The sequence below is a fragment of the Rhea pennata genome, chromosome 1 (assembly GCF_028389875.1).
Source record: "Rhea pennata isolate bPtePen1 chromosome 1, bPtePen1.pri, whole genome shotgun sequence".
In the NCBI taxonomy this organism is placed as follows: Eukaryota; Metazoa; Chordata; class Aves; order Rheiformes; family Rheidae; genus Rhea; species Rhea pennata.
Window position 1 is genome coordinate 118,594,036 of NC_084663.1, and position 25,276 is coordinate 118,619,311.

Sequence of the window (25,276 nt, forward strand, 5' to 3'; positions counted from 1 at the left end):
AGAGAATTGGTTTTGGTGCAAAAGCACTGTGTCAGCTGGATTCCTAAGACGAGATGTTTGAGACTGAGGTGACCCAGCATCTCTCTTGCTGCTGAACACTGCAGTCTTCATCTGACCCCATTCACTCCTCCCCCAGCCCACTGGGGGCTCACAAACCTTTGTGCTAGGGTCTACAGCAGAGAAAGTGTCAATAATGCAATAATAATACAATATGGTACTAATACAATATGGGAGGCTGCAAATGTGCACGGTATTGTTGTAAAATGGACTGTGTCTAGCATGGAAATATTCTGGATTTAGAAAAAAGTAGTGCTGTTACAATCCAGAGTGTGTTAACTGAATTCCGGAGGCATTACTAGTTTTAATATATAGGTGTACTTAAAAATCAGCCTTTCTGGAATGAGCAAAATTTCAAATCAAGCAAAACCAAAGATTGATAGTTTATCTGTCTTAGAGCATATTTTCTCGTACAGTCCTGGCTCTCTAAGCCTCATCATACTTGCACGGAAATCCGCATCTTCCTCTATTTAGAAGTCCTCTTTCTTTTTCAGAAGAGAAATAAAAATATCCAAATTGTGTATACAAGAAATCTTCATTTGTACCCTTCTGCCTTCTTACCTGTTGAGTTAGGCAATATGACAATTGGTGAGGTTCTTCAGGCTTCACAGCGCTTTTTTGGCAGGGGGTATGAGAGAGCTCGCATGGCTTAGATGCTCTTTTGGTTTTAAAGAAAAGGTTTGCACTTGGAAGAAAGGATTATTTAGGATTATTTGGCCTCTGACTGGTCTAAATGTAAGAATATCTTAAACCAATGCTCTGTTACTATTATTGTGAGTTTCTTTGTTTACTTGCTTATAGAGGGGGGAAGCAGAAGAATTAGGGCAAACTGTATCTCTGAATATGGAAATAGAAAAGCCCTAACTATCAACTCTAGTGCTATATATTATCAACTATAAAGCTTGTTCTAATGTTTTAAAAACCAAAAGTACTAATGAAAGGAGTCAGTGTAAATATCCCAGTTGCCACGTGCTCATATAGGAAATAGAGAGAGGCATTATTGTTTGCTCTTCTTCATATTCTGTAACTTCAAACTGAACCTTTGGTTCCCTTTCACTGTATATTACTCTGCTAGGTTTGAAGTGTACTCAGTCACAACCAACATAAGATCGAGAGAGAAATATTGCTGTTGTGTAATTCTATAGTAGCTTTTAGGTTGGCAATTAGTTCAGGGTTCCCAAAACAATCTCAGCAGCATTTTCCATGCTCCTTTACCAGCTCAGTAGAGAATGAGTGTGTTACGGATTCTGAGTCAAAAGACACGTGCACGCGAAGTGATTCGCTTGAGTAAATTACAGCAGCAGGATCCTAATTCAGGTAGAATGTAAATACTGAAAATCGGTTTAAGAACCCTGAGGCAGCTGAGTTACGTTGTGTGATACGCAGAAGAGCTGGTTCTCCTGCGGTCATGCTGTACGCTTCCAGCGCTTGCTGCTGCCACCCAAGTGACCCATGAAGGCTGGCGGGGTCTTGGCAGTGTAAGGGCAGCTTGCTGCACGTCCTGAAGCTACGTCCAACCTGAGCTGGTAACGTGCGGTTTGTGCTGGGTTTTGGCTTTCCCCTTCCTCTCACCCTTCCAGGTAAGGCGAGCAGGGCTGCGACAGGCCCGTAAGCGAAGACCGAGCGGCGAGTCTCCTCGGCCCTAGGGCAGCCGAGGTAACCACTGGGGCCAGCACGTGTGCCCGGGGGACCTCGGGGACCGCAGGGTGCCGGCGTCTTCCTTCCCCAGCGCGGTGGGGAGGCCGGGCAAGCTATCTTTGGCCGTCCGTCACGGAAGTAAACGCGATGGAAATAAACGCCGCTTGGACCGCGTCCTCCCAGCCTCTAGTATCTTCCTTCACCCTCCGGTGTTTAAAAGAAGTCCAGGGGCTTAAAAACAAAACTTGTCGATCGATTTAATTCGATTCCCGGCCTGGCGGCTGCCCCGTCCTTGTCGTCGTCGCTGTCGTCGCTGTCACGGCTCGCGCCCTCCCGCCGCTCCGGCGCCCGCGCGGCCCCTGCCGGAGCCGCCTCCACCCGCGCGGCCCGGCAGGGGGCGCTGCCGCCGCGCGCCGGCCGCGGAAGCGGGTGGGCGGCGCGCAGGCGCGGTGGGTGGCGGGAGCGTGGCGGCTCGCGGGCGGGAAAGGCGAGCTCGCGCGGGAAGGGCGAGCCGCGCGCTCAGGTAAGGGCTGGGGGGGGCGCCCCCCCCCACCCCCTCCCGGCCGTTAACGGCCGTTGGCGGGCGCGGCGCGATGTCTCTGTCTCCGGGGTATGAAGCGGCGCGGAGTTAGCCTTGGCGGCTGCGGAGTTGTCCCGGGCCGCGAGTGCGCTGGCTTTCGTGCGGTTAATCCCCTTAAAACTGCGCACCGCCAGTCCCCGCCGATGAGGGACGAGGGCGGTGTGCGGGGCCCCCCCCCTCCCCTCCGCGGGGAGCGGCTCTTGTTGGCGGCGCTGCTGGGTGAGCGGGTCTGCTCGAGACCCAGGTCTCCGGCCTGCCGAGCCTCCACCTTACTCCTACCCTTGCCCAGGCGCCTGCTCTTTTCCTCTGCCTTGTCCTCTTAGTGCACGCGAAGCAGAAGTGGTTGCCGTCGGTTCTGGGTCTGCCTGTGGTGTGTTTGGCGTTGCTTTGACCCGTGGGCCTCGGTGCTTGTCCTCAGCAGGAGCTGGGGTGGGGCAGAGCACCCTGGGCTGAGAAGAACAGCATCACGGCAGCCGTGGGAATACAGCTCCATGCTGGGAGGTGGAAGGGAAAAACTTAAAAATCTGCCCTCAGGGTTTACTTGAGTCTTGTTCCACTTGGACATTATAACCTTACCCTGTGCTCCTGTCACAACATCTAATTCAGTTGAGAGGCCTCCTTTATTACTCTTCTCACAGGATGGCCAGACAATAACTTTAATCATAATAAATCGTAGCATTTTGAAATTGTCTTCCTTAAGTTCTCTCATTCTCTCCATTTCTGTAGTGAAACTTGTATGGGATCTGTCTGTGGTGCTTGCAAAATCTGTGTTGACTTCATTGTCTTGGTCATAAGAAACATCAATTTATCCAGCATTTGCTCTGTTTTCTTTAGCAAATATGAAGGTCATCACTTGTGAAATAGTATGGCATAATAAGGAGCCTGTTTACAGCTTAGACTTTCAACATGGAACTGATGGAAAGATCAATCGATTAGCTTCAGCAGGCGTGGATACTGCTGTTCGTGTAAGTCTCTACGTTTCATTTATTTATTTATTTTTTAGCATATAGAGCATCAAATGTCTTATTATGTAAGATTATATATTATTAACTAGCAGTATGATTATTATCTAGTGCAGGATAATAGCAGGGTGGTTTGGGTTTTTGTAGTTGTGTGTTGTGTTTTTTTTTTTGTTTTTTTTTTTTGTTTGTTTGTTTGCTTTGGAAAACTAGAAAGTAAGCAAGAGTGAGAACTTGTTGATTTAAAATCAGTCTTCTGGCTAACCTGTTGTTACTTAATTTCAGCCAGTCTGTGATTAAGTCTTTACATTTTGTGCTGCAGGAATTAGCAATAGTGTCACCCTGACTGGCGTCACTGGCAGATTTTTAGGGAAAGAATATGAGATCGTACAGTTCTCCACAAAGTGACCCCTACCCTGGCACACTGTCTTTGACTGCTGCTGAGTGTTGAACAGACTTTTTCAGAAAATTATCTATGTTGACTGCTGGGTGGCATTCCTGAATAGTAACTGCTAATTTAGGGCACAGTCTTATGGATTAGTAAGAAACGGCTAGGAAGTAAACAAGTTCTTCCTTGTATTCAGGTGGAACTTGCTGTATTTCAGCTTGTGCCCGTTGTCGCTTGTCCTGTCACACGGCACCACTGAAAGAGTTCAGCCCCTTCCTCTTGATAACCCCCCCCCCCCATAAGGTACTTATCAATAAGATCCGCTCTCAGTCTTTTCTTCCCCATGCTAAACAGGCCCAGCTCTCACAGCCTTTCCTCATAAGAGAGATACACTGCAGTCCCCTCATCATCTTCACAGTCCTACACTGGAATAGCTCCACGTTCCTCTTGTACTGAGGAGCCCAGAACTGGACACAGCACTCAAGATGAGGCCTCACCAGGGCTGAGTAGAGGGGCAGGATCACCTCCCTTGATCTGCTGGCAGCACTCTTCCTAATGTACCCCAGGAGACCATTGGCCTTCCTGGCCACAGGGCACAGTGCTGGCTCATGGTCAGTTTGTCATCCACTAGCACTCCCAGGTCCTTCTCTGCAGAGCTGCTCTGCAGAAGGTCAGCCCCCAGCTTGTACTGGTGCCTAGGGTTATTTTTCCCTAGGTGCAGGACCCTGCACTTGCCCTTGTTGAACCTCAGGAGGTTCCTCTCTGCCCACCTCTCCAGCCTGGCCAGGTCTCTCTGAATGGCAGCACAGCCCTCAGGTGTGTCAGCCACTCCTCCCAGCTTGGTATCATCAGCCAACTTGCTGAGGAGGCACTCTGCCCCCTCATCCAGGTCACTGATGGGTAAGTTGAACAGAACTAGCCCCAATACTGAGCCCTGGGGAACTCCACTAGCCACAGGCCTCCAACTAGACTCCACACCACTGATGACGACCCTCTGAGCTCTGCCTTTCAGCCAGTTCTCAATCCATCTCACTGTCCACTCATCTAGCCTGCACTTCCTGAGCTTGCCTAGGAGGATGTTATGGGAGACAGTGTCAACAGCCTTGCTGAAGTCAAGGTACACAACGTCCACTGCTCTCCCCTCATCTACCCAGCCAGTCATTCCATCCTAGAAGGCTATCAGATTGTTAAAGCAGGATTTTCCCCCTGGTGATTCCATGCTGACTATTCCTGACCACCTTCTTTTCCTCCATATGCTTGGAGATCATGTCCGGTTGTTCCATAACTTTTCCAGGGATAGAAGTGAGGCTGACTAGTCTGTAGTTGTGTGGGTCCTCCTTCTTGCTCTTTTTGAAGGCTGGAGTGACGCTGGCTTTCTTCCAGTCCTCAGGCTCCTCTCCAGTTCTCCAGGGCCTTTCAAAGATGATGGAGAGCAGCCTGGCAACAACATCCGCCAGCTCCCTCAGCACTCATGGGTGCATCCCATCCGGGCCCGTGGATTTGTTGTTGTCAAGTTTGCCTAAGAGATCTCTAACCCAATTGTCCTCGACCAAGGGAAAATCTTCTTTTTTCCAGACTTCCTCCCTTGTCTCTAGGCTCCGGGATTCCTGGGGGCTGCCCTTACCAGTGAAGACTGAAGCAAAGGCAGCATTCAGTATTTCTGCCTTCTCTGTATCCTTCGTCACCATGGCCCCCACCCCATTCAGTAGCAGGCCCTCATTTTCCCTAGTTTTCCTCTTGCTACTGATGTATTTGAAGAAGCCCTTCCTGTTGTCCTTGACATCCCTTGCCACTTGGAAGTGACTGTAAGGTTGACCTTTGCAAAATCAAGCCTTTGTTTACTATTTTTTAAATTCTTTTTAATGTGAGGACTGTTCCTCTCATTCAGTGATCACTTAGTTTCTTTAAAAGCCTTTTAATAGTCCCAGTGGGAAAACTTTGGGGACAACTGAGTATGCTGGGTGAATCACATTCTTTTTATAATGGACTGGTGAGGTACAAATCATTTTCAGAGAAATACATTGACTCAATCTTTTTTAACAGTTTTTCTGTGTGGAAGTTAGACTTAATGATCAGAGTTTTTCTAGGTCATCATTAGACGTTTTTTTTTTTTAAGACCCAGTGTTTGTGTCTGTTGGTTTTCTGGTGCTGAGATTGAAACAGAGTATTTACCTAAGTGTCTGTAAGTATCTGTACCTGATGATTTGCAGTAAAATTCTTTTTTTTTCCTTTTCTGTGGCTCATTCACTAAAATCTCTTCTGCTGCTGTTTCAATCTGAGACAGCTCCTCAAACTAATCCTGCTGTAAAGAAAGGTTCCAACTGTGGAACCTCCCTGTACTCCTTAGTAGTGAACTCCAGTGCTCCAGTGTGAAGAATTCATGTAGGTTTTCTACTATGTATGTGTGTGTATATGCGTGTGTGTGTGTGTATATATATATATATATATATATAAATAAATAAAAAAAAAGTCTCCTGTGTATCTAAGTATGTAGCTATCTGTGTGCCTTTGCATGACAATTTCACATTTTAAACATCAGTCAACCCTGCTCATGTTCTGTCAGTCTTCCATCATCTGATATATGTGAAGAAAAAATCAAAAATGCATTAATGAGGCCTTACTAAATGTGCAGTGGTCAGGAAAAGAGAAAGAATAAGCTGCTGCATAACTGATTTGCGTAGCTAATCTAAAGGCCTCCCTATTTTACAGATGATAAATGGGTTAAAGATGTCTTTAAAAATCAAGTTCTTATTCCAGTAGCCTCAGCCAAAACTTTTTCCATCTTCATTGGCAAATTACCCTCTCACCTGACAGTGTATGCATTTCAGAGATGTTGACTATATATGAAGTTGCTGAATATATACTTAGGTCATACGTAAGTATGTTTTAGGGACGGAAAATATTCAGTGTTCTTTGAAATAAAAAAACTTCTGTTACTTCTGCTTATTCCAGAGGATTATTGCATAAGGAAGAAAAGCTGGAAAAAATTACAGAGGTCTTTAATCAAGCAGCTTCATTGCTTGGTAGTTCCCTTCAATGCATGTTATTTTCTGAACTGAGTAACATGCAAGAGCAATTCTCACCTGTCATAATGTTGGGGTTATGATCAACAGATATCTGGAGTTGTTCTTAGTATCTTATATCTCATATTTTTTTGCTCAAACTCTCAAACTCTTAGTTCTTCAGCTTAATCAGATTGCTAAAGAAAGCTAATAATTCTTTCTAGTGTAGAGAACACAGTATGTTTCAGATTGTTACTATTTGTTGACAACATATTGCTGTGTTTATAACGTTGAATTACTGTATTTGTAGACTTGTCAAATTCATCTGGAGCTAGAGATTGTCAATGAAAGGAGACAGAGCAATTTCATGTGTTTGGTTGTCCTATTTATCAGAAATATTCAGTAATATATTCAATCAGAGCTAAAGAAATGCTGCAATGTAATTACAGCTTGTAGAGAGGAAACTTTTGGTGCCACTGCAACTTTATCTCTAATAGCTTCAGATAACAAGTTCAGAATAACTGCTGAAGGAGTAAATTTGTGAATAACTGAAACGGTGCATATATAGTACATCAACCTATCTTCCATCTTGTTTATGAAATCTGTCTGTAATGCTTTTGTAACCAGATATGGAAAGTGGAAAAAGGACCAGATGGAAAAGCAATTGTGGAGTTCTTGTCCAATCTCGCCCGCCATACCAAAGCAGTAAATGTTGTACGCTTCTCTCCCAGTGGTGAAATCCTAGCATCTGGAGGAGATGGTGAGTAATAATACAGAATGAAGTTAATATAAAGAAGCTAGGTTATGCATCTAGTGGGAAAAAATAAAATGATCGTGGGAACTTGTTCATACCTCTGTCCCACATTTCCAGTTCTGGACTTGTTCATGCACTCTGATTGTCATTAGTAAATGCATGTCATGCGGTTCCTGAATAGCTTCTTCTCACTGACTGTGTGTCTGAGAGGCTCTTTTTTTCCAGATATGAAAGAATTACTATCCAAATTTCCCAGATAGAGAGATTGAATGGATTACCCAGTGTCATACTAGAAGGTTGTGGCAGAGTTTGTAAATTTAACCCTGTTCCTTGAGTGCTTGAGGGCTTCTTCAATCACAGTAAGGGCAGCATTAGATAGGTGTGTGCTTCATGAGGCAGAACTGGGTGTTACCTGTCTTGGTGGAAAATTTTCAAAAGCCCAGAGAGAAACATGTCCAACTCTAATCAAAAGCAGACCGAAACCTAGGTGCTTAACTCTCATCTGACTTCTGGGGATATCGCCCTTTATTAGATCACTTAATGAAAAATGAAAGACATCAACTTAAAATCAGTAGCTCCTGCTGGAGGGGAAAAGTGGGCTGGAGTCTACTCCCCATTCCAAAGAAAAATCTGCTTTTCGTGTGTTTTAGATAATTTTAATCTTAAACCAAATGTAATGCATTAACAAAACAATGAGCAGGAAGGAAAGCTTCACGTTATTTCTTCTACAGATGCTGTGATTTTATTGTGGAAGCTGAATGATAGCAAAGAATCCGAACCATTAGCTTTTCAGGATGAAGATGAAGCTCAGCTCAACAAGGAGAACTGGACAGCTGTTAAAACTTTAAGGTAGCTTCAACTTTTATGAGTCTGGTTATTTTTTGTTTGCTTGTTTGTTTTGATTCCACAGTGCCTTTTATTATCTAGCACAGCCAGGTTCAGTGTATGTAGGACTTGACTGCTCTCAAAAAATATACTTGTTCCAGCATTAAACCTTCTATGATCTTTAACTTTTTCTTTTGATGCAGTACCAACCTGCAATTTATGTGTTAAGGCAGAAGATCTGGCATTTGTGTGAGATAGCCAGCATGCTCCGAAATTGTTTCCTGATGTTAGGAAGCTTAAAATTAGAGCTTTGCACAGAGATATATGAGAAAAATATGAAGTTGTAGTTACTAGTGTTAAAGTGGAAATTTTTGGTCAGTAGTAAAGTAAAAAAATGCCTGTAGATAAAATGATTTATGTGATTTTTCCAGACAGTAGCTGTGAAGCTAAACCACTATTTTTTTCCCACTAATCTTGTTATAGATGAATATAGAATGCATTATACAACCTTTATTTCAAGCTGTGCAACGATAAAATACACCATGCCTGCTGAAATTAAATAAGGGTTAGTGGGAGTTCATAGTGGCTAAGGCATCAAACCACTGCTGGCGGTTGGAATACAACTGTATTCTGTTCTTGCTCTCAGCAGAAGATTGAAAGAGATTAGTGGTTTTGGAAACTGACATGCAACTTTTTTGATTGGCAATATTTGCAACTCTGCCCTGCTTTCGATGTAGTATATGTGGAAAGTCTTGAACTCTGATTTGTCTACACTAATGAAATCATTGAGAATTTATACTTGTTTACAAGAAATAAATACTATATATAGCTGATGCATTCCTTGCAACTACTGAGCTTGATGTGAGACAACTTTCAAAAGTTCTAGTGAAATTGCACAAAGCATGGTATGGAAGTACAACAATATTGCTTTTTTTAAAAAAGCTTCCTTATTTCAAGTTTTACAAATATTTAAGCTACCACACTGTATGATGTATCTTCAGACTACAAGCAGTACAAACAGGTTTTGATGGTGTCCTTCTGGGTGACTCTCATTATCTTACAATGTTTGTTTGGACTATATCTAAATCAACCTTAATTTTATTTCATATGATTCTGTTCAGTATGCATACTTCTGTTTCTGAAGCCTATAAATATATAGGAAAGTTTTCTTGAATAGCTTCTTAATTACTTCGGTGGTGAAGTGTTTTCTATTGTCTGATACAAATCCTAGAAATGTTCGTTTGCAGACCTTTAGAAATAAATCCATAAATTACTTTAAATGCAGGGTTTTCATTTTCTGTGAAAAATGCAGTATTTAAAAGGCAATGATATTTTGGGTCCTGTAAGCAGGATGTACTTTTCTTGTTCCTTTCCCTTCTGAATATGGAAGTTTTTTTAAAGAACTGAAAGTAATGGCTTTTTGTTTTACTTTCATAATACTTTTTTTCTCTATATGTGTTTTTTTTAACCTAAAAGTATACAGAACTCCTAGGTTTTCACATGTATAATTAATAATTGCTTTATTTTCTGCTGGCATCTAGAGGCCACTTGGAAGATGTATATGATATTTGTTGGACCTCAGATGGAAATTACATGGCATCTGCCTCTGTAGATAACACAGCTATAATGTGGGATGTCAATAAAGGTAAACTCTTAAGTGTATGTTTAACATTTGTGACTTCAGTCTTGCTGCAAGTGATTCTTGGTATTTATCAGACTAGTTAAAGTATCTCTTGGTGATTGAACAATCCGTTTAACTGCCAGACTTCTGGGACTGTGGTGCAGATACTTCCACACAAAGGTAACCTCAAACTGACAAAATCTACACATAAGTAATCTTTTCAACTCAGAGTATTCAGGAAGTAAGGTTTGCTTTTTTTCTTTTTTTTTCCTAAGCTGCCATACAAGCATATGGTATATTATTCATTCTCCTGCTTCCCCATTCACACCTAAACAAACAAAACACTATTGATATCAGGTAACTTACCTGGGTCAAAAGCAGAAAGCTGGTGTAGGTTACAAGGCTATATTTTGCAAGATGTGACAGTTTCGGGGCAGCATCCAGCAAAGCACTTACGTTCATGCTTACCTGCAGATCAGTGGGGTTGCTCATGGCCTCCAAGCCAGAACACACTTTTTCTTTCAGTGCATACATACAAGAAAATAAGAATATTCTGCTTACATTTTTCACATTCTTGGTTTGAGAAACTTTTGAGTGCTTAATATCTCTCCCATCTGAGCAGCAGACACATATACTCCCTTCCAGAAGTCTTTTAAGTACACGAATGTTCAATTAAGTGTGCATGTGTTCAGAACATATGTATATTAACAGGCATCATGGCTGAGTATGTTTTCCATCTCGGACTGCTTGTAACAACTTCAAGTGGCCATACTTTTAAAACTACTGCTTAAAAAGACTGGATGCCCTCTTACACTAATATTAGTTATTCATCTGTAATGTCTTTTTTTTCTCACTGCTTTCTTTTAGCACAGAATTAGTTAGTGCCATGGAGCAATTTTTTGTCTTCTAGGCAGAGACACATATAATAAGTTGGAAGTAAGAAGCCATTACTGGAAAATGTATGCTTTCTGACTGAAGCTGTAGATACACATAGGTAAAGAGTTTCATGGCTAGATTCTCATAATGACCCAAGCTAAGCACTTGTATGGTTTTAAAAAATGGCTGGAAGAAAATTAATAGTAAAGATTCATAGGACCGTTCAACACAAAGATGACATCACTGATCTAAGATGTCCTTTAGGTGGGAAATGTTGGCAGCTGGGAGGGTATTCTGGAGAAATACCATTATGTACTTGCCCTGTTCTTTTATGCTTCTCTAGACATCTAGTGTCGGCCACTGTCTGCAGCAGGATACAAGGCTCGAAGGACTTTTGGTGTGATGCCGCATGGCCTCAACTCTTTGTGTAGTCTTTCTCAGGAGCTGTTGTCTTTGAAACTTGTCAGCGCATAAATTATTTATTTGCAATAAAGCAACACTATACTATTAGAAGGACATCTGTCACTGGTATTTAAAGCAAAATGTTTCATGAGAATTAGCCGTAATTTTACTTAATCACAATACTTTGGATTTGTAACACTCATTCATGAACTTTGGAACATCAGTGGGGTCAGAGAGTTTGTCTTTGACAAGTCTTTCTAGTAAGAGTAGGCTGTGGAAGAACATGAGTTAGCACTGCTACAGAATTATTTCTGAAAGCTCTCCTTGTGTAAGCAATCAGTCAGTATGTGTGGAGTGTATTTTTTTATTGCCTGCTCAACAAAGTGATGAGTTTATACAATCGTAAATACAGAACCTGGTTATCTAGCCCCAGCTGAAAGTTTAATACTGGAATTTCTAGCTTTGTATCGAGCCAAATCCAGTTGTTGAATGGTATTGTAGACCTGTATGAATAGTCTTTTTCTAAATCAGAAAGGTTTGGAAATACTTATGGTTTTGAAATGTACTCATCTTGTGCATTTAATACCTGGGCCAAGTTGTTTATCTAAGTTATTTTGTAGGGAACAAGCCTTAAATTGACATGTCCAAATTTATTCTGCTTACAGAGATTCTAGAAACAAAGCAACTATTTCTAACATTGCTGTCAGGTACCACCAAGTTACCAGTTTGTGTGTTTAAAACGGTGCCTTATATACCTTCTGAAACACTTTACCTTTTTTATTTCTGAAAGGAAAAATTGTTTAAAAATGCATTGAATTTAGAATCTGGAAACTGTTTGTAATTTCAGGACAAAAGGTTTCAATATTAAATGAACACAAGAGTTATGTCCAAGGAATAACCTGGGATCCTCTAGGCCAGTACATTGCAACTCTGAGTTGTGACAGGTGAGTTGTTGGTATGTGCTTTGTCTTAGTGTTCTTTCTTGAGGATGAATTAAGAAAAAGTATATGAAGTGAATGTGATTGTTCTTCTAATTGTAATCGGATTGTTCTGTAAAAGGATATTGTGAAATTAACATGATAATTTAGTTAATCTTGTGGTGAATGATTGACTCTGAGTGTCTCTGTAAGCAAGAAAGCAGTTTATGCAACCCTTTGCAACCTTTTGCATAAGTTTTTCTTGAAATGAGTTTTCATGGTTAGAGATATCAGACATATCTTAAGAGAATGTTGCATCAACTGATTGTTAGTGAGCTAGTAAGTTCATCCTTGTTCTTAGTCTGTTTTTTCTCTTTTTGTAAAAATCAGTTAAACTGTTTTTCCATTGATATCTTTCTTTTGCCCTCTTATTCCTTCCATTTTCAGCAGTTTTATAAGTGATGTCATTGGGAAAGCAAACACACACTTCATAAACTTGGCCGTTGTCAGAACTTTGCAGTTCAGCTTAAGCTGTTTACGGCATGTGTGCTGCTCTGAAGGGATTCGCAGCTGGCTAATAAATGCTTGTCATCTGGCACCCTTTTCAGAGAAAATTGCTGTAATAGTGGAAAAATAGTTTTAATTTAGGATTTGCAATAGGCTCAAAAACAGGGTGAGTAAATGGCTGCTAGGTCATTATGAGGCTTTGTCTTCTGATAATCAGTTATGTGAAATCTGTGTGCACAAGTTTTTCTTGGAATGAGGTTACAAGCTAGGGTACAAACTAATCTGAAGAGGGGAAGTTTTCTACTCCCACATCTTATAGACACTTTTCTGCAAGATTAGCAGATAGCAGCAGCTCAACAGAGCTCGGGCTGATGCCAGGAGCAGGCACTCAGCAGTCCAGGGGGTTCAGAGACCCCTTCGCCCTTTTCGCAGATCAGCTTAGCTGTGACACATGGCTTCCTCTGGAACCTGTAGTTCTGTGAAAGTCTCAAGCTGACTGCTGTTTGCCACATCTTCAGCATCTACTTTCGCCTTCTAGCTCTGTCCAAAACTCTTTGTGGAGCAGTTTCTGCACATTAAATCAGCAGAAAGCTCCACTTTTCTGTTAGGTTGGTTTTCTGCCAGCCTAACAAACTAGCATACTTCGGTGAAGGGTTTGATGAGTTTAAGAGCTAGTAGAAAGGAGGGGATGGTGGAACCAGCAGTTGGATTGGCTTAGGCTGTCTGCTGATGATGTTAGGGGAGTTCAAGCATTCTTTACTGAGTTATACTCCAGTTTTCATTTATTCCAAAGGAAACTGCCCCAATGAAGCCTAGAAATACAGCTAATTGTCTTTGGGGTGAGTTCACACTATGTAGGAACAGATATAGTGCCTATACTACAATTGAGAATGACATGGCCACTCACTGTCTATTAATTCCTTCATTCCTCCACGGATGTGTATACCAGTACTTCACAAACCTTCTTCAGTCAAATAGTTAACAATGATTTGTTGGTTATTTAGTCATGAAGGCATGTCCTCCCTGGTGGTGTTTGAACAGTTATAATAAACGTGATTAAACATGTGATTGTCATTATTATGTGGCAGTCATGATTGAAAAGAGAGGTGTTACAGCTCTGTGTGAAACTTGAGGTGAAAGCAAGCAGTTTATAGCTAACTGTGTTCTCCACCATGTAGGGTCCTGCGTGTATACAACTCACAAACCAAACGTGTAGCATTTAACGTTACCAAGATGCCTTCTGGGGTAGGAGTTGAAGGAGAGGTATGTTGTTCGGCTACTAATTGTATCAGAGAATGTGGGGGGGGCTGTTTTGTGAGAGTTACTGTATTCCATGAAACAATGTGGCAAATATTTTCAGTTCAAATACTCTATCTCTTCTCTGCATTTGTGTAAATAAAAACCTCTTTGGGCTTCCTCTAACATTGTAGACATGACTAGATAACGTTCATCTAGATAACACAATATGTCTTTGGTTATGAACGTTTTATAAAGGTGTAAATTAGTATGGATAGTAAATTTTTAATGGGAAGACTTCAAACATCTGTCAGGTAATAGCTGTAAGATTATTTGTGGATTTAATATAGCATTTACATTGCATTAGTATTTTGATTGAGCAGCCTGAAATCTCCAAAAAGGTAGTATAATTTTTAGGAAAAATATGAATGAGTGAAAATTTAGAAAAATCTTTCTAATCCTAGGAGGGCAGATGAAGAGTTTTCTTCGCAAAGTAATCCTAAGTGATAGGTAAAAATAACATTTCAAAAGCTAGCTATTAACTTACCTTTTTTTTTCTTTTTTTTTTTTTCCTTCTTTGGTGGAAACATTTTTACACAGACTAAAGAACAGGCATGGGAGAGCTCTTTGCCATTATAGAAAGAAGTATCTCTTTAAACCTCTAATACTAGAGTTAAAATTAAATACCCAAGGAACAAGCTTTTAGACTGACTGTTAAATAGTGTTGTTCTCTAGGTTATTACTACTTTTTCATTACTACTCTGAGGTGACTGCCCTTGGAGTGTTTTGATTAGTAGCTGAAGAGGGATCAAGGGCTATTTTCCTTAGCTGGGGCTATCTTCCTTAGCTGTACAGAGTTTATAGCACAGAGAGAAGGTGAGTTTGAAGGAGTTCATGGTTTTTAAAATACTTTTATTTTAAAATGTCTGTTTAGGTTGGATTGTACAGCCAGATGATTTTTTTCACTTGAATTCCAACTGACATATTCATGGCACTTCTCACAATCATATTTTCAATGTTACAGGCTAGGAGTTATCGAATGTTTCATGATGACAGCATGAAGTCATTTTTCCGCAGACTGAGTTTTACTCCTGATGGCTCCTTATTACTCGCTCCAGGTATGTGAAAAGAACATGTACTATAACTTGCCTTTAGTCTATTGCACCTTTCTTTGAATGTGCATCAAGGTTGCTTTCAAAACTGTTACACGTTCCAGTTTATCTGAATCATGCCATTCATTCATTCATTCATCATGTTCTTGCTGAGGAAAAGAAAGAGTCTCCACAATACTCTGTAATTAACACTCAAGAACCTCAACTTTCTTCTGTGATTAAAAATTGCCATTTAGCGTTTTTTTTTAACTGAGACATATATAAATTGCAACAATATAACTCTATTAAAATTGGAGAATGAGTGTTTTCTTTTGACTTGTCTGGTCTCTCTTCGTTTGTATGCCCATTCTGAAAAACATTCTGCAGTCCTAGTAAAAATAACATTGCAAAGAGGGGATCAGTTTGCCCTTATAAGCAGTGCTTTTATAGGTGTCTGGCAACATCAAAAAGAAGCTTTGAGGGGCAAATCTATAAAGGAAACATAAACAGCACTAAATAAATATTTGGGATGCCTTTTTTTGTTCAGATCACAGAGCTATTGCCCAATTAATACAAACTTAATTCCTGAGAAATAAAATGTTATGAATATAAAATGTGTACTTGGTGCTTTTTTGAGTTGATGAGTAATGTCTTAACCTTTATTTTCTCAGCTGGCTGTGTTGAATCAGGAGAAAATGTGACAAACACCACATATGTTTTCTCCAGAAACAATCTTAAAAGGTAGAGCTTAATAAGATCAAAATACCTTTTTATTAAAAAAAAAAAATCAAATGTTGTTTTTTGAAATACTGTTTCTTTCATAAAAGGCCCATGGGTCACCTGCCCTGTCCTGGAAAGGCCACTCTTGCTGTTCGCTGCTGCCCAGTATACTTTGAGTTGAGACAAACACTTAATAAAGGTACTGTAAATCCTTCAGGGGATATACTTCTGAGCAAATATAAGAAAAAATTAATCTGGTCATACTATTTCACGCCCTAGCCTTTTTACATTAAGATATGTTGTACCACATCTTGGAAACTGTTTCCTAATTTTAAGACCCTGAATTTGCCTTAAGAACCTTGCAAATAGCTTTTGATATAGAAGATAAATGTTCTTATTTGGCCTCTTAGTCTATAGAAAACACCACTTAATATTTAGCTTTTAACCATTTTGTATGAATAAAGGAAAATAACTTGACTTAGAGCTAAAGGAGCAACCTAGTGAAGTTTTTTTTTCTAGATCCAGCTACTCACATTGCAGAAGCACTACAGAGTTGGTGTAGTTTGCGACCACCATTAGTGTTTATTCAAGGAGGCCAAACTGGTGTTACTGGCCAGAACAGGAGTTCTGAGAAGGGAAGAATTGTTTGAAGTTGCATGAGACTTTACCTGGAGACTGAAATCCAGCCTTATTGTGAGCCCAGTGCGGCTAGGAGTTTGTATATGTTTTTTTAAACAAGACTGATCTTACTCTGGTGCAAAGACAGCTTTTCTCATTTCCAGGTAGAGTAAAATAGAGGTTCTTTCTTTAGAGGACAATTGGTGGTATTCCTTCAAGGATTTAGAAATTATCTGTTCTATATGTGTTCTTTATTTCCATCATAATCTTTAGATACGTTGCCATGCTGTGTTGCAAGGTAAGGAGATGAGTGTCCATTCTTGATCTCTGTATCTCTTATGAATAAAGTGTTTAGGTTCTGCAATACCTGCCCAGAAAAGTGAAAATCTGTGATAGTCCAGAAATCTATAGAAATTTATGGTACTCAACATTAACATTATGTGTGTATCTTCTGTAATCATTATGGAAGTGAATAGGAGCTGTGTATAGTAGATAGCTGCTGTCAGAAATTGCTAACAGTCAGCCTCTGATGAAAGTTGGAAAAACATGCCCTTACAAAGACTTACTGTTGGGATCAAAGACTAGCAGTAGCTCAGATACCACAAAAGTGAGTTAAAGCTATTGTTTTGAATAGGTCGTACAGAATATAATGTGGCAGTATAAATTTATGGTGACTTTGATTTAATTGTAGCCTGAGATTTATTTGTTTGGACTTTAATAGTAAAGTGCATATAAATATGTTGAAAAAAATGAACTGAAAAATATATGACAAATATGTAGCAAAAGAATAGCAACTTAGATGAATAAAACTTCTGCTAATTTTTAGTCTGTTAAGCTAAGACTAAACAGAACAAACTTCAGTCAACAGAAATGTTAGTGCCTGACATTACACTTTACATTATATACAAGTGCTGTCTTCTCAGCCATTGTCTCGATACTGATTAATAATGAAAGCTTTATTTAGATTCATGACTAAGCTAGTGCAGTTACTACACTGCAATGAATACAAGAGAGAATCATCAGGCTGTTTTGTTTCTTTGTATTCTAGATGAAATCAGTCAGAAATCAGCCCCTGCTCTATTTAATCTGCCCTATCGGTTGGTGTTTGCTGTTGCTTCAGAAGACTCTGTGCTTTTTTATGATACTCAGCAGTCATTTCCCTTTGGTTATGTTTCTAACATACATTACCACACCCTGAGTGACATTTCATGGTAGGTAATTGGTAGATTCTAAAGATTTGCTGCTAAGCGGGGAATGTCCTCTTTACATGTTGCAGCTCTGCTCTTATGTCTTGCTTTATTTTTGTATTTCATTTATGACACGTTTGGTCACTGACATCATGGGGTCTGAACAGCAAGCCACTTCTTGTTCATATTGTTGGAAAATCACTTTTTTTTTTTTTTTAATCAGCTGGGGAGCAAGGCAAAAGGACCCTAAGGATAAACAGCACTTTTGCACACAAATGTGAAATTTGTACAAAGGCTAATAGGGCACTGTATGTCCAGGAGAAGTACTTATTGTCCAGGCTGTGTTACTGGTAATAAAGTTACCTGTAGGTTTTGAAGGTCACCCCTTTGCTTTCAGGCACCTGTATCCTGGCCAATTCCTGTTTTATATGCGCGATTCTGCTTGGTCCCTCTTTGTGTCTAAGACTTAAGCGATTAGTCTGGTTTGAAGTGAGGAATCAGAAATGGAGCTGAAAATTGGACCCACGTCTTGCAGTCAGGATACAAACCATCCCTCCACTGGACTAGGCTTCCTCTCAAGCCTTCCTAGCTGGTTACTTGAGCTGAGAGCTATATGGAGGCCTCTGTTTTAGAAGTTACAGTTGATGCTCAGATACTTCGAAGACCATTGTGTGTCAGGAGGAGGGGAGCAGAAAAGAATAGAAAATGATATGTTTTAAATCAGTGATCACTGTTACTTGGTGAAGTGAGCAGCAAGGGCCCGTTCACCTAAGCACCACAGTGATTCTGAGCATTGTCTCTATGCAGCCCAGGGAGCACAGCCGAAGACTTTGAACTGCCCTGCTGGGTCTGAATGAGCAGAGTTCAGCACTATTTCAGAAACTAATTGAAAATTTATGTACTCATGATTGAACCTTACTTTGTGCCAGCTCACATGCATGCAGTTGTTGGCAGCAGCATATTATAGCTGATCACAGGCAGGGCCAGAGACTAAATCAGATATGAAGGCCAGACTTGAGTATCTTTTGTTCTTTTGAATTGGATGTCTTTCAGCTGTCTGAATCTTATTTAGACTTATTTGGGGAAAGGAAGAGGAAAGGACAGGTACAGTGTTTGTTACAGATGGCAGGGAGGGTTGAGGACAGCAGTTCTAGCCCTTCCTCTTAATGAAGATCAAAATCTCAAATAGGTCCAGCGATGGAGCCTTTCTTGCTATTTCTTCTACGGATGGATACTGTTCGTTTGTTACCTTTGAGAAGGATGAACTGGGAATACCACTGAAGGAGAAGCCACAGATAAGTGTCAGGACTTCCAGTGCAACAGAGAAGAAAATGAAGAAGAGCCAGTCACACAAAGTCATTTCCCCAGGGTCTAGGCTCACAGAAGGGACTCCTCCTAGCAGGACCACTGATCCCAGCACTCCCATTCTCCAAACTAGAACACCCACAGCTGCCAGTAAGGAGTTGCCTTCCACACCTGTTGGCATAAAAAATGTTCCAGCTTCATCCTCAGACGAGAGGAAAGCCAGTCAGCCAGCCAGCCAGAGTACTAAAGTAAACCAGCCCAGGAGGATTACTCTCAGCACTTTACAAGCGTGGAGCAAGACGCCAAGGTGAGATTTATATTGCCATTTGCAATCATAAATATGAAGGCCAAGACAAACTGTTCTTGTGCTACATTTAAAGGATTGAGGTTTAAACATAAATTCCCTGCCTTGTGTCTTGACGTGCAACTTTGTATTCTAGTTGTACTACAACTGAAAGGTTGAAATGTTTCTTGCACCCTAAACGTACAGCTCTTGTATTTCTAGCTAAAATGTGAGGCAGTAGCCCAGTTAACTTGACCTTTATGCCTTGTGCATAGGGCAGCAATGGGTATCTACCTTCAGGTCATGATTTCTGTATAAAAATGCCTGTAGACTTCAACTGTGTCCTGACAAGAAATGTTTTAAGTAGTGAAGTGTGCAAAGCTGCACAGACCTTCAGTGTGCGTAGTCATGGGTGTGAGCCTTAATATATTGATGAGTATTGTTTCCTAAGGTGAAGACCTAGATGTTTTTAGAAACTGTAATCCATGTATTGGCAGTCACACAACCTGCAATATAAGATCCTGAACCAGTATGCAACAGTGAGGAGACAGCCATGCAATTTGAGACCCGTGTGTGACCTTTCCAGCAAAACAAGGCTATTTTATAATTGAAGGAGTTTATTTGACTTTCTCATAGGATTTATTAATTTTTAGGTGATTAGGTAAGAAGTGGTGAATAAGAAAGGAGAATACTGGATCACACCAGCAACTGTGAAGAAAATTCTTGGAGAAGATAGTTACAGGATGATGGTTTTCTGCATACCTCTGTTGCATCTGTACTGGAACTAACACGTCAAAGGTTATAGCTAGTTGAAAGTGACAGTCAGTTGAGAGAACAGGGTAACCAATGGAACTAATTCATTAGTCGCACATGAGAGTGTGCGACAGCGAGAATGCACTCTCACAAGCCAGGGACAGAGAGAGAGAGAGAGACGGACAGACAGAGAATCCCGTGAAGGCAGAAGAGAACAAACTTTTAACATGAGCTAAGGTGGCTGGCTACCACTCTTGAAAACCTCAAGCCTTTTAACAGAAGTGTAGACTACCAAGCCCACATTACTGAACCTGCACAGAAGGCTTATATTCTTGGCAGGGCTGTAATCATTTTAATATAATTAGTTTTTGGTTTTCTTCTAAATAAATAGCATTTTTCTTTAAGAAGATTCTTTGGTCACCATATTAACATTGGTCACTGCTCTTGGAGAGAGCAGCACTGAATGAACAGTCAGACATGCTGGAATAGTCATGATTAGTATGGGATATTGCAGCCTCAGTTGTAGTCTGAGATCAAGAAAATAATGTTTTACCCTGAGACATGCAAATGTGAAAGGAATACAGACTTCATAGAGGAATTGCTCCAGAATGATTAGAGTAGTTAGCTTGTGACACTTCTTACAAATCTAGTCAAAAAGAAGCTAAAAATTTGTCTAAAATTTTGCAGGGTTACAGATGGAGTAAGTTAAAAATCTACTTTTAATCCATCTGTTTTCTAGAGTTAAGAAATTATATTTAGTCATCTGAACTAATTATGCCATGACTGTCATCATGTAACGTGCTGCCAGTATGTGTGTGGGGGAAGGAAGGGAAGTATCTTTATGTTGTCCTTTTTAATAGCTTTATTACTTTGGTTTATGCCACCCTGAAGAGATTTAGCAGAAGAAAATAGCAGATATAACATAAAGAACTGTATATATTTTTTCCTCTCCCTTCCCCCCTCCCCCACCTCATGTAATTGTTAGTCAACTTCAGTGAGCAAAAGAATTCCTTAGGGACTTATAAATCTACAGTTTTAACATGGACAGGACTGGCAGAGGGGAATGGCAAGCTCAGGAAGCCATACCAGGTGCCAAGAAGCAGTGTAAAAGCCTTGCCTCTGCAGCCAATCTTAACTTTCAAAAAGTTTGACCAATGTAATATGCTCAGAAAGTGAATATCAGGCATTGTGTTCTGCAATATACTTCCTAGTGAAAAAGGTGAATATAGTTTTTAGGGTACTTTTAAAAAATACACTATTCAAAATGTATCAAAAGGGGAAAAATGCATAGTAAAAGTTATAATCTGAAGAAAAATCTAAGTAAAAAATTTGTGGATGTGATGTCTTTGAAGCACTTGAACACTTTCCGCTCTTTTAAAGGAGAGTAAACTTGATTCCAGTGAAGACAGATACTCCAACCTCAACACACACAGATACAGTTTCGATACCTTCTTCCTCAGAACAGGAGCATGGTAAGTTTTTGTGACTATTAGTATCAGCAAAGTTTTGTGCCAATCATTTTTTTTTCCATTTTAAAATTCTGGTATAATCTGTTACAAATTTTAGTGTAATCTGATAAAGCCCTTGAATCAAGCACAAACCCAAGGCTGTAAAGCTTCTGCATGCTCTGGCTGTGTATGAAAGGTGCTTTGGACAATGTGCAATATGTTGTTCTCACTGAGGCTGCTTGTGTGATAGTATGTCAATACAGTTTTACAGTAATGGGTACGTTAGCTGACCATTGAAACACTAAAAAATAAATTTGGTTGGAGGTAATGTCTTCTAGATCATTTAACTAGGTTTCAAAGGTTACTTGAAAGTACTTGCAGCACGTTGTTGTTTCAGATACAAGGCTCTCTCAAACCAGTTTGTTTTGTGAATGAATTCTTTGTGAATTTAGCGTGCACATTTTTTTTAAATCTAGTTTCACTTAGCTTAAATGATTTTTTGTATCTACCTGTTTCAGAGAGGCCTTTACCAGCTGATGACAGTCTTCAAAATCCCCCAGCACCTAAACGCCCTAGAACTGAAGAAATGTCTCTTTCTACATCTCCTGAAGATTAAATGAGCTGCGATTCAAACAAATAAAAGCTAAACTTTTAGTAGACTCTTCACGGTCTGAAGGCAATGCAGCCCTATCTGAGAGTGCATTTCTTCTTGCAAATGTTAAATCCTCAGTTCCTAATGGAAGTACCATATGCATATTTGACATAGTGCTGTGAAGAAAGCTGGCTATAGAAGACAGGCTTCAGGAATGTAGCTTTGCAGAAGAGGAAATAGTTGGAAAGTGACTTTAAGTGCAGTTCTACTTCTTGAAGACAGTCCTTTTTCAAGAAATGCCACAGCTTAGGGAAATCTGGGTATTGAAAAGCTGTACGGTAACATAAGCATCTCCATCAAAAGCACTAAATTGGTGTTTTTAAACCTTATGTCTTCCACGAACCTGTCTGACAAAAGATTAGAGTTTCTAAGGACTTGAAGGCATTCATAATGGTTTCTTGTGGTTTAAGACAAAAGGGAAAAAAAAAAAACAACTTCAGGCAGCTTGACTTATGCATTTAGCAATGTGCAAAATAATTCATGCCCTCCAATACATGCGGAATGAAAGCTGATGTTTACATGCTCCAAATGCAGCAGATGCAATATCACTGAAATAGAAATCAAAATATGTAAGAAACAAGAAAGCAAAAGGAAGAGACCCCCTTAAGACCTGTTAAAAGCATTATTAAACAGTAGAAAGCAACTCTTAATTGTTTAGTCTCCATATTAAAAAAAAAATGTTGACATGAGATTTTTTTGAGGCAGCAAAATCTGAGTGTATACATTAAAAGTACTGGTTTCCTTTATCTTCTCTTTTGTCAAAATCTAACTCCCTTAGCCAATAAAATATAATACAAATTCAGTGTGTATTACACTCTTAAAAGTTCATTTATTTCAGCATTTAATGCTTACTATATAATCAAACTGAGACTTGCAGTTTGAAAACAGTAAGACCAAAATATTTGAAAACCACACTTCAGTTTTTATGGTGCATGGCCCGTGACTCCAGAAGTAGAATGCACAGCCACACTATTCTAAACTCATTGGATTCATTACTTTTGTTTACCATCATGTGCTTTTTTTTTTTTTTTTAAGTAGAATAACTGTTAAAATATGTTCAGTTGTTCTAGCTGATGATGGCAGATAGAAGTTTTAAATGGCATTTTCTCTTGTGATGAAACATATACTTCTATCATTTGAAGTTCCAACACATGCAGGAGGGAAAAATTGCAATTCATATTAAAGCTCTTTACCTTACATTCTTCCCTGGATCTGGTTGTTTTCAAAGTATGTAATTTATTTACTGTTTTTTTTTTCCTGTCAATTTCTAAGAAACTGGACTAATACCATAGAAAAAGGGGAAATAGAAATCTTTCAGAAGTAAAAAATGTAAAAATTTCACAAGGAGAAGAAGTATTAATAAATACCTATGTCAGAAAGACAGTATCAAACAATTGAAACCTGCAGTCAAATTTCAACAAAAATGAATAAGCAAAGAACTATAGGAAACTAATTACGTCTTTGCTTTACTATGTCTTTGCTTTAAGACATTGAGGTAAGGATGAAGCAGAGCTTTATTAGATTTACCCAAACCTGTTTTTTTCATATAGTAAGAACTATAAAGAATTTATTACCAAGCAAAGCCACATCTAAAACCATTTTCTTGTGAAAAAAGTTTATAAAGGTATCTAATTTGTTAGCTAATGCAGATATTTGTAGCTAACATGTAAATTGCTGGTCATGCTGTTTTACTTTTTGTTCAACTTGAACTATAGGGATATTGGTATTTCATCTTTCTGTGGGATGGTGTCGTACTTGGTACTGCAGTGTCTGGTTTTGTGCCCTGCAAATGATCCTTTGAATTAAAACTTGCAGTTCTAAACACTAATTGTGAATATTACCTTGATGTTTAAAAATTATTTTTTTTTTTTTTACACAGTGTATTTCAGTATAAACTACCCTTTCTGTGAAAAGCTACTAGATTGGGTGTATTATGTTACTGGTAATGGCATATCTGGTCTCTGTGGTCTTCAGATACAATTAATTATCACAGCATTCAACTTCTTTTTCATACTGTACTTATTCAGGTGGCATCCACTTGTTTTTATACTATTTTTTCCTCTCTTCCCTCCAATTAAGCTTTCAGCTTAATGTGGCTCCATTGCTTCCAGCTGGAGATTTCTTTTTTTTTTTTTTTTTTTTTTTTTCTCCATCAAAAGCACTAAATTGGTGTTTTTAAACCTTATGTCTTCCAGGAACCTGTCTGACAAAAGATTAGAGTTTCTAAGGACTTGAAGATTCTTTGCAATCTTTGCAATCATTGCAATCTTTGTCAGGAAACTTTACTTGGTATTTCAACTTCACAACTAGGATTTTTTGTTTGTTTGTTTGTCCTAATTGTCTCATGTATACTGATATGATTTTTTTACTTCTCTTTTCTGTTAACTCTGTTACTTACACACTCTTGGCAAATTTACATGGAATTAGTTATTTAACCTTTTTTCAGATGTGGATGCTTGGCTTTTTTTTTCTTTGTGAAAAGCCATCATTCATACATAAATTAATGTCTTTAATGCTTTGACAGTCAGAACTGAATTTTCTGGTTTTGGTGATTCCCCTTTCAGTCTTCCAGGGGGGAAATCTCCACATACATTTACCTATAATTGAAAACTTTACCTTCATTTTGTTTGTAGAAGTTGTGTTCATGTTCTATTCTTAGTCATACACAGGGCTCTGTTCTAAGATGGAACGTGCCCACTGCTGTTTCAGTTTTGACTGCCTGGTAAGGTGACGTATTGCATACCCTTAATTCTTTCGGAGATGCTCATTTGTTCAGGTTTGACTCAAATGTCACTTCTAATTGGCCAGCTGAATTGCTTTTAATTCGAATGGACCCCGAGTTCATATTCAAGCTGTGAGCAGGGTGTAGACATCATCTGCCTCAGTCACATTTTGCTCAGTGTCTTCTGTGCAGATCATAACCAGTTCGAGAATCGTTCTGCTTGTAATATCTTGATAGGTAACGTTATCTCCTTTCAACCCTGCAGCAGTAAGAAGAGGGAGTTGAAAACATGGAAATAACTTCCAGAAGCGGCAGTAATATCACTGTTCAACTCCAGGAACCATGGAACTCTTTTATTTGGGGTGTGTAGACCCTGCACCAGTCAAAGCATTAGGTACCTGTGTATGTCAGTATCCTATAGACCAGTACCCTGAATGATCAAAAAGCCGGGGGCAATATATTGTTAGTAAATGGATGGAGACTTGAGGGTGTCTTACCTATTCTCATCTTGCCACAGGCCTTTGGGTCAATGTACCTGTCGCATAAGACCAATTATGAACGTATCAGCTATTCCAGTTGGTGCTGGAGTAGCCACAACTGTGTGGGCAAACATCTCCAAGCTCAAGCGCTCAATGGTTCAGGAAATCCATCTCTAGGGTCTTCCCCTCCTAGATTTGTATAGGGTTGATAACTTGCCTGTTCTCCATTTTGGAGGGAGATATATATTGTATTAAT

At 39.6% G+C, this 25,276-nt stretch overlaps 1 protein-coding gene across 1 annotated transcript; it reads left to right on the plus strand.

Annotated features, from left to right (window-relative positions):
- Positions 1-2,156: 2,156 nt before the first annotated feature.
- CHAF1B (chromatin assembly factor 1 subunit B) lies at positions 2,157-23,647 on the plus strand. The gene is made up of 14 exons (XM_062573569.1): positions 2,157-2,218; positions 3,110-3,240; positions 7,252-7,384; positions 8,110-8,227; positions 9,745-9,848; positions 11,950-12,046; positions 13,705-13,789; positions 14,787-14,880; positions 15,525-15,594; positions 15,681-15,772; positions 17,240-17,402; positions 18,568-18,990; positions 21,100-21,191; positions 21,686-23,647. The coding sequence occupies exons 2-14, from the start codon at positions 3,115-3,117 to the stop codon at positions 21,781-21,783; spliced, it is 1,695 nt and encodes a 564-aa protein (XP_062429553.1). The 5' UTR covers positions 2,157-2,218; positions 3,110-3,114; the 3' UTR covers positions 21,784-23,647.
- Positions 23,648-25,276: the final 1,629 nt, after the last annotated feature.

Bases quoted from the DNA above. Each gene is read 5' to 3' on its own strand.
- CHAF1B (XM_062573569.1), top strand. From the start codon at position 3,115: ATGAAGGTCATCACTTGTGAAATAGTATGGCATAATAAGGAGCCTGTT. The intron at 14,881-15,524 runs GTATGTGAAAAG...TTATTTTCTCAG, and splicing joins CTCCTTATTACTCGCTCCAG to CTGGCTGTGTTGAATCAGGA. The intron at 21,192-21,685 runs GTAAGTTTTTGT...TACCTGTTTCAG, and splicing joins TTCCTCAGAACAGGAGCATG to AGAGGCCTTTACCAGCTGAT.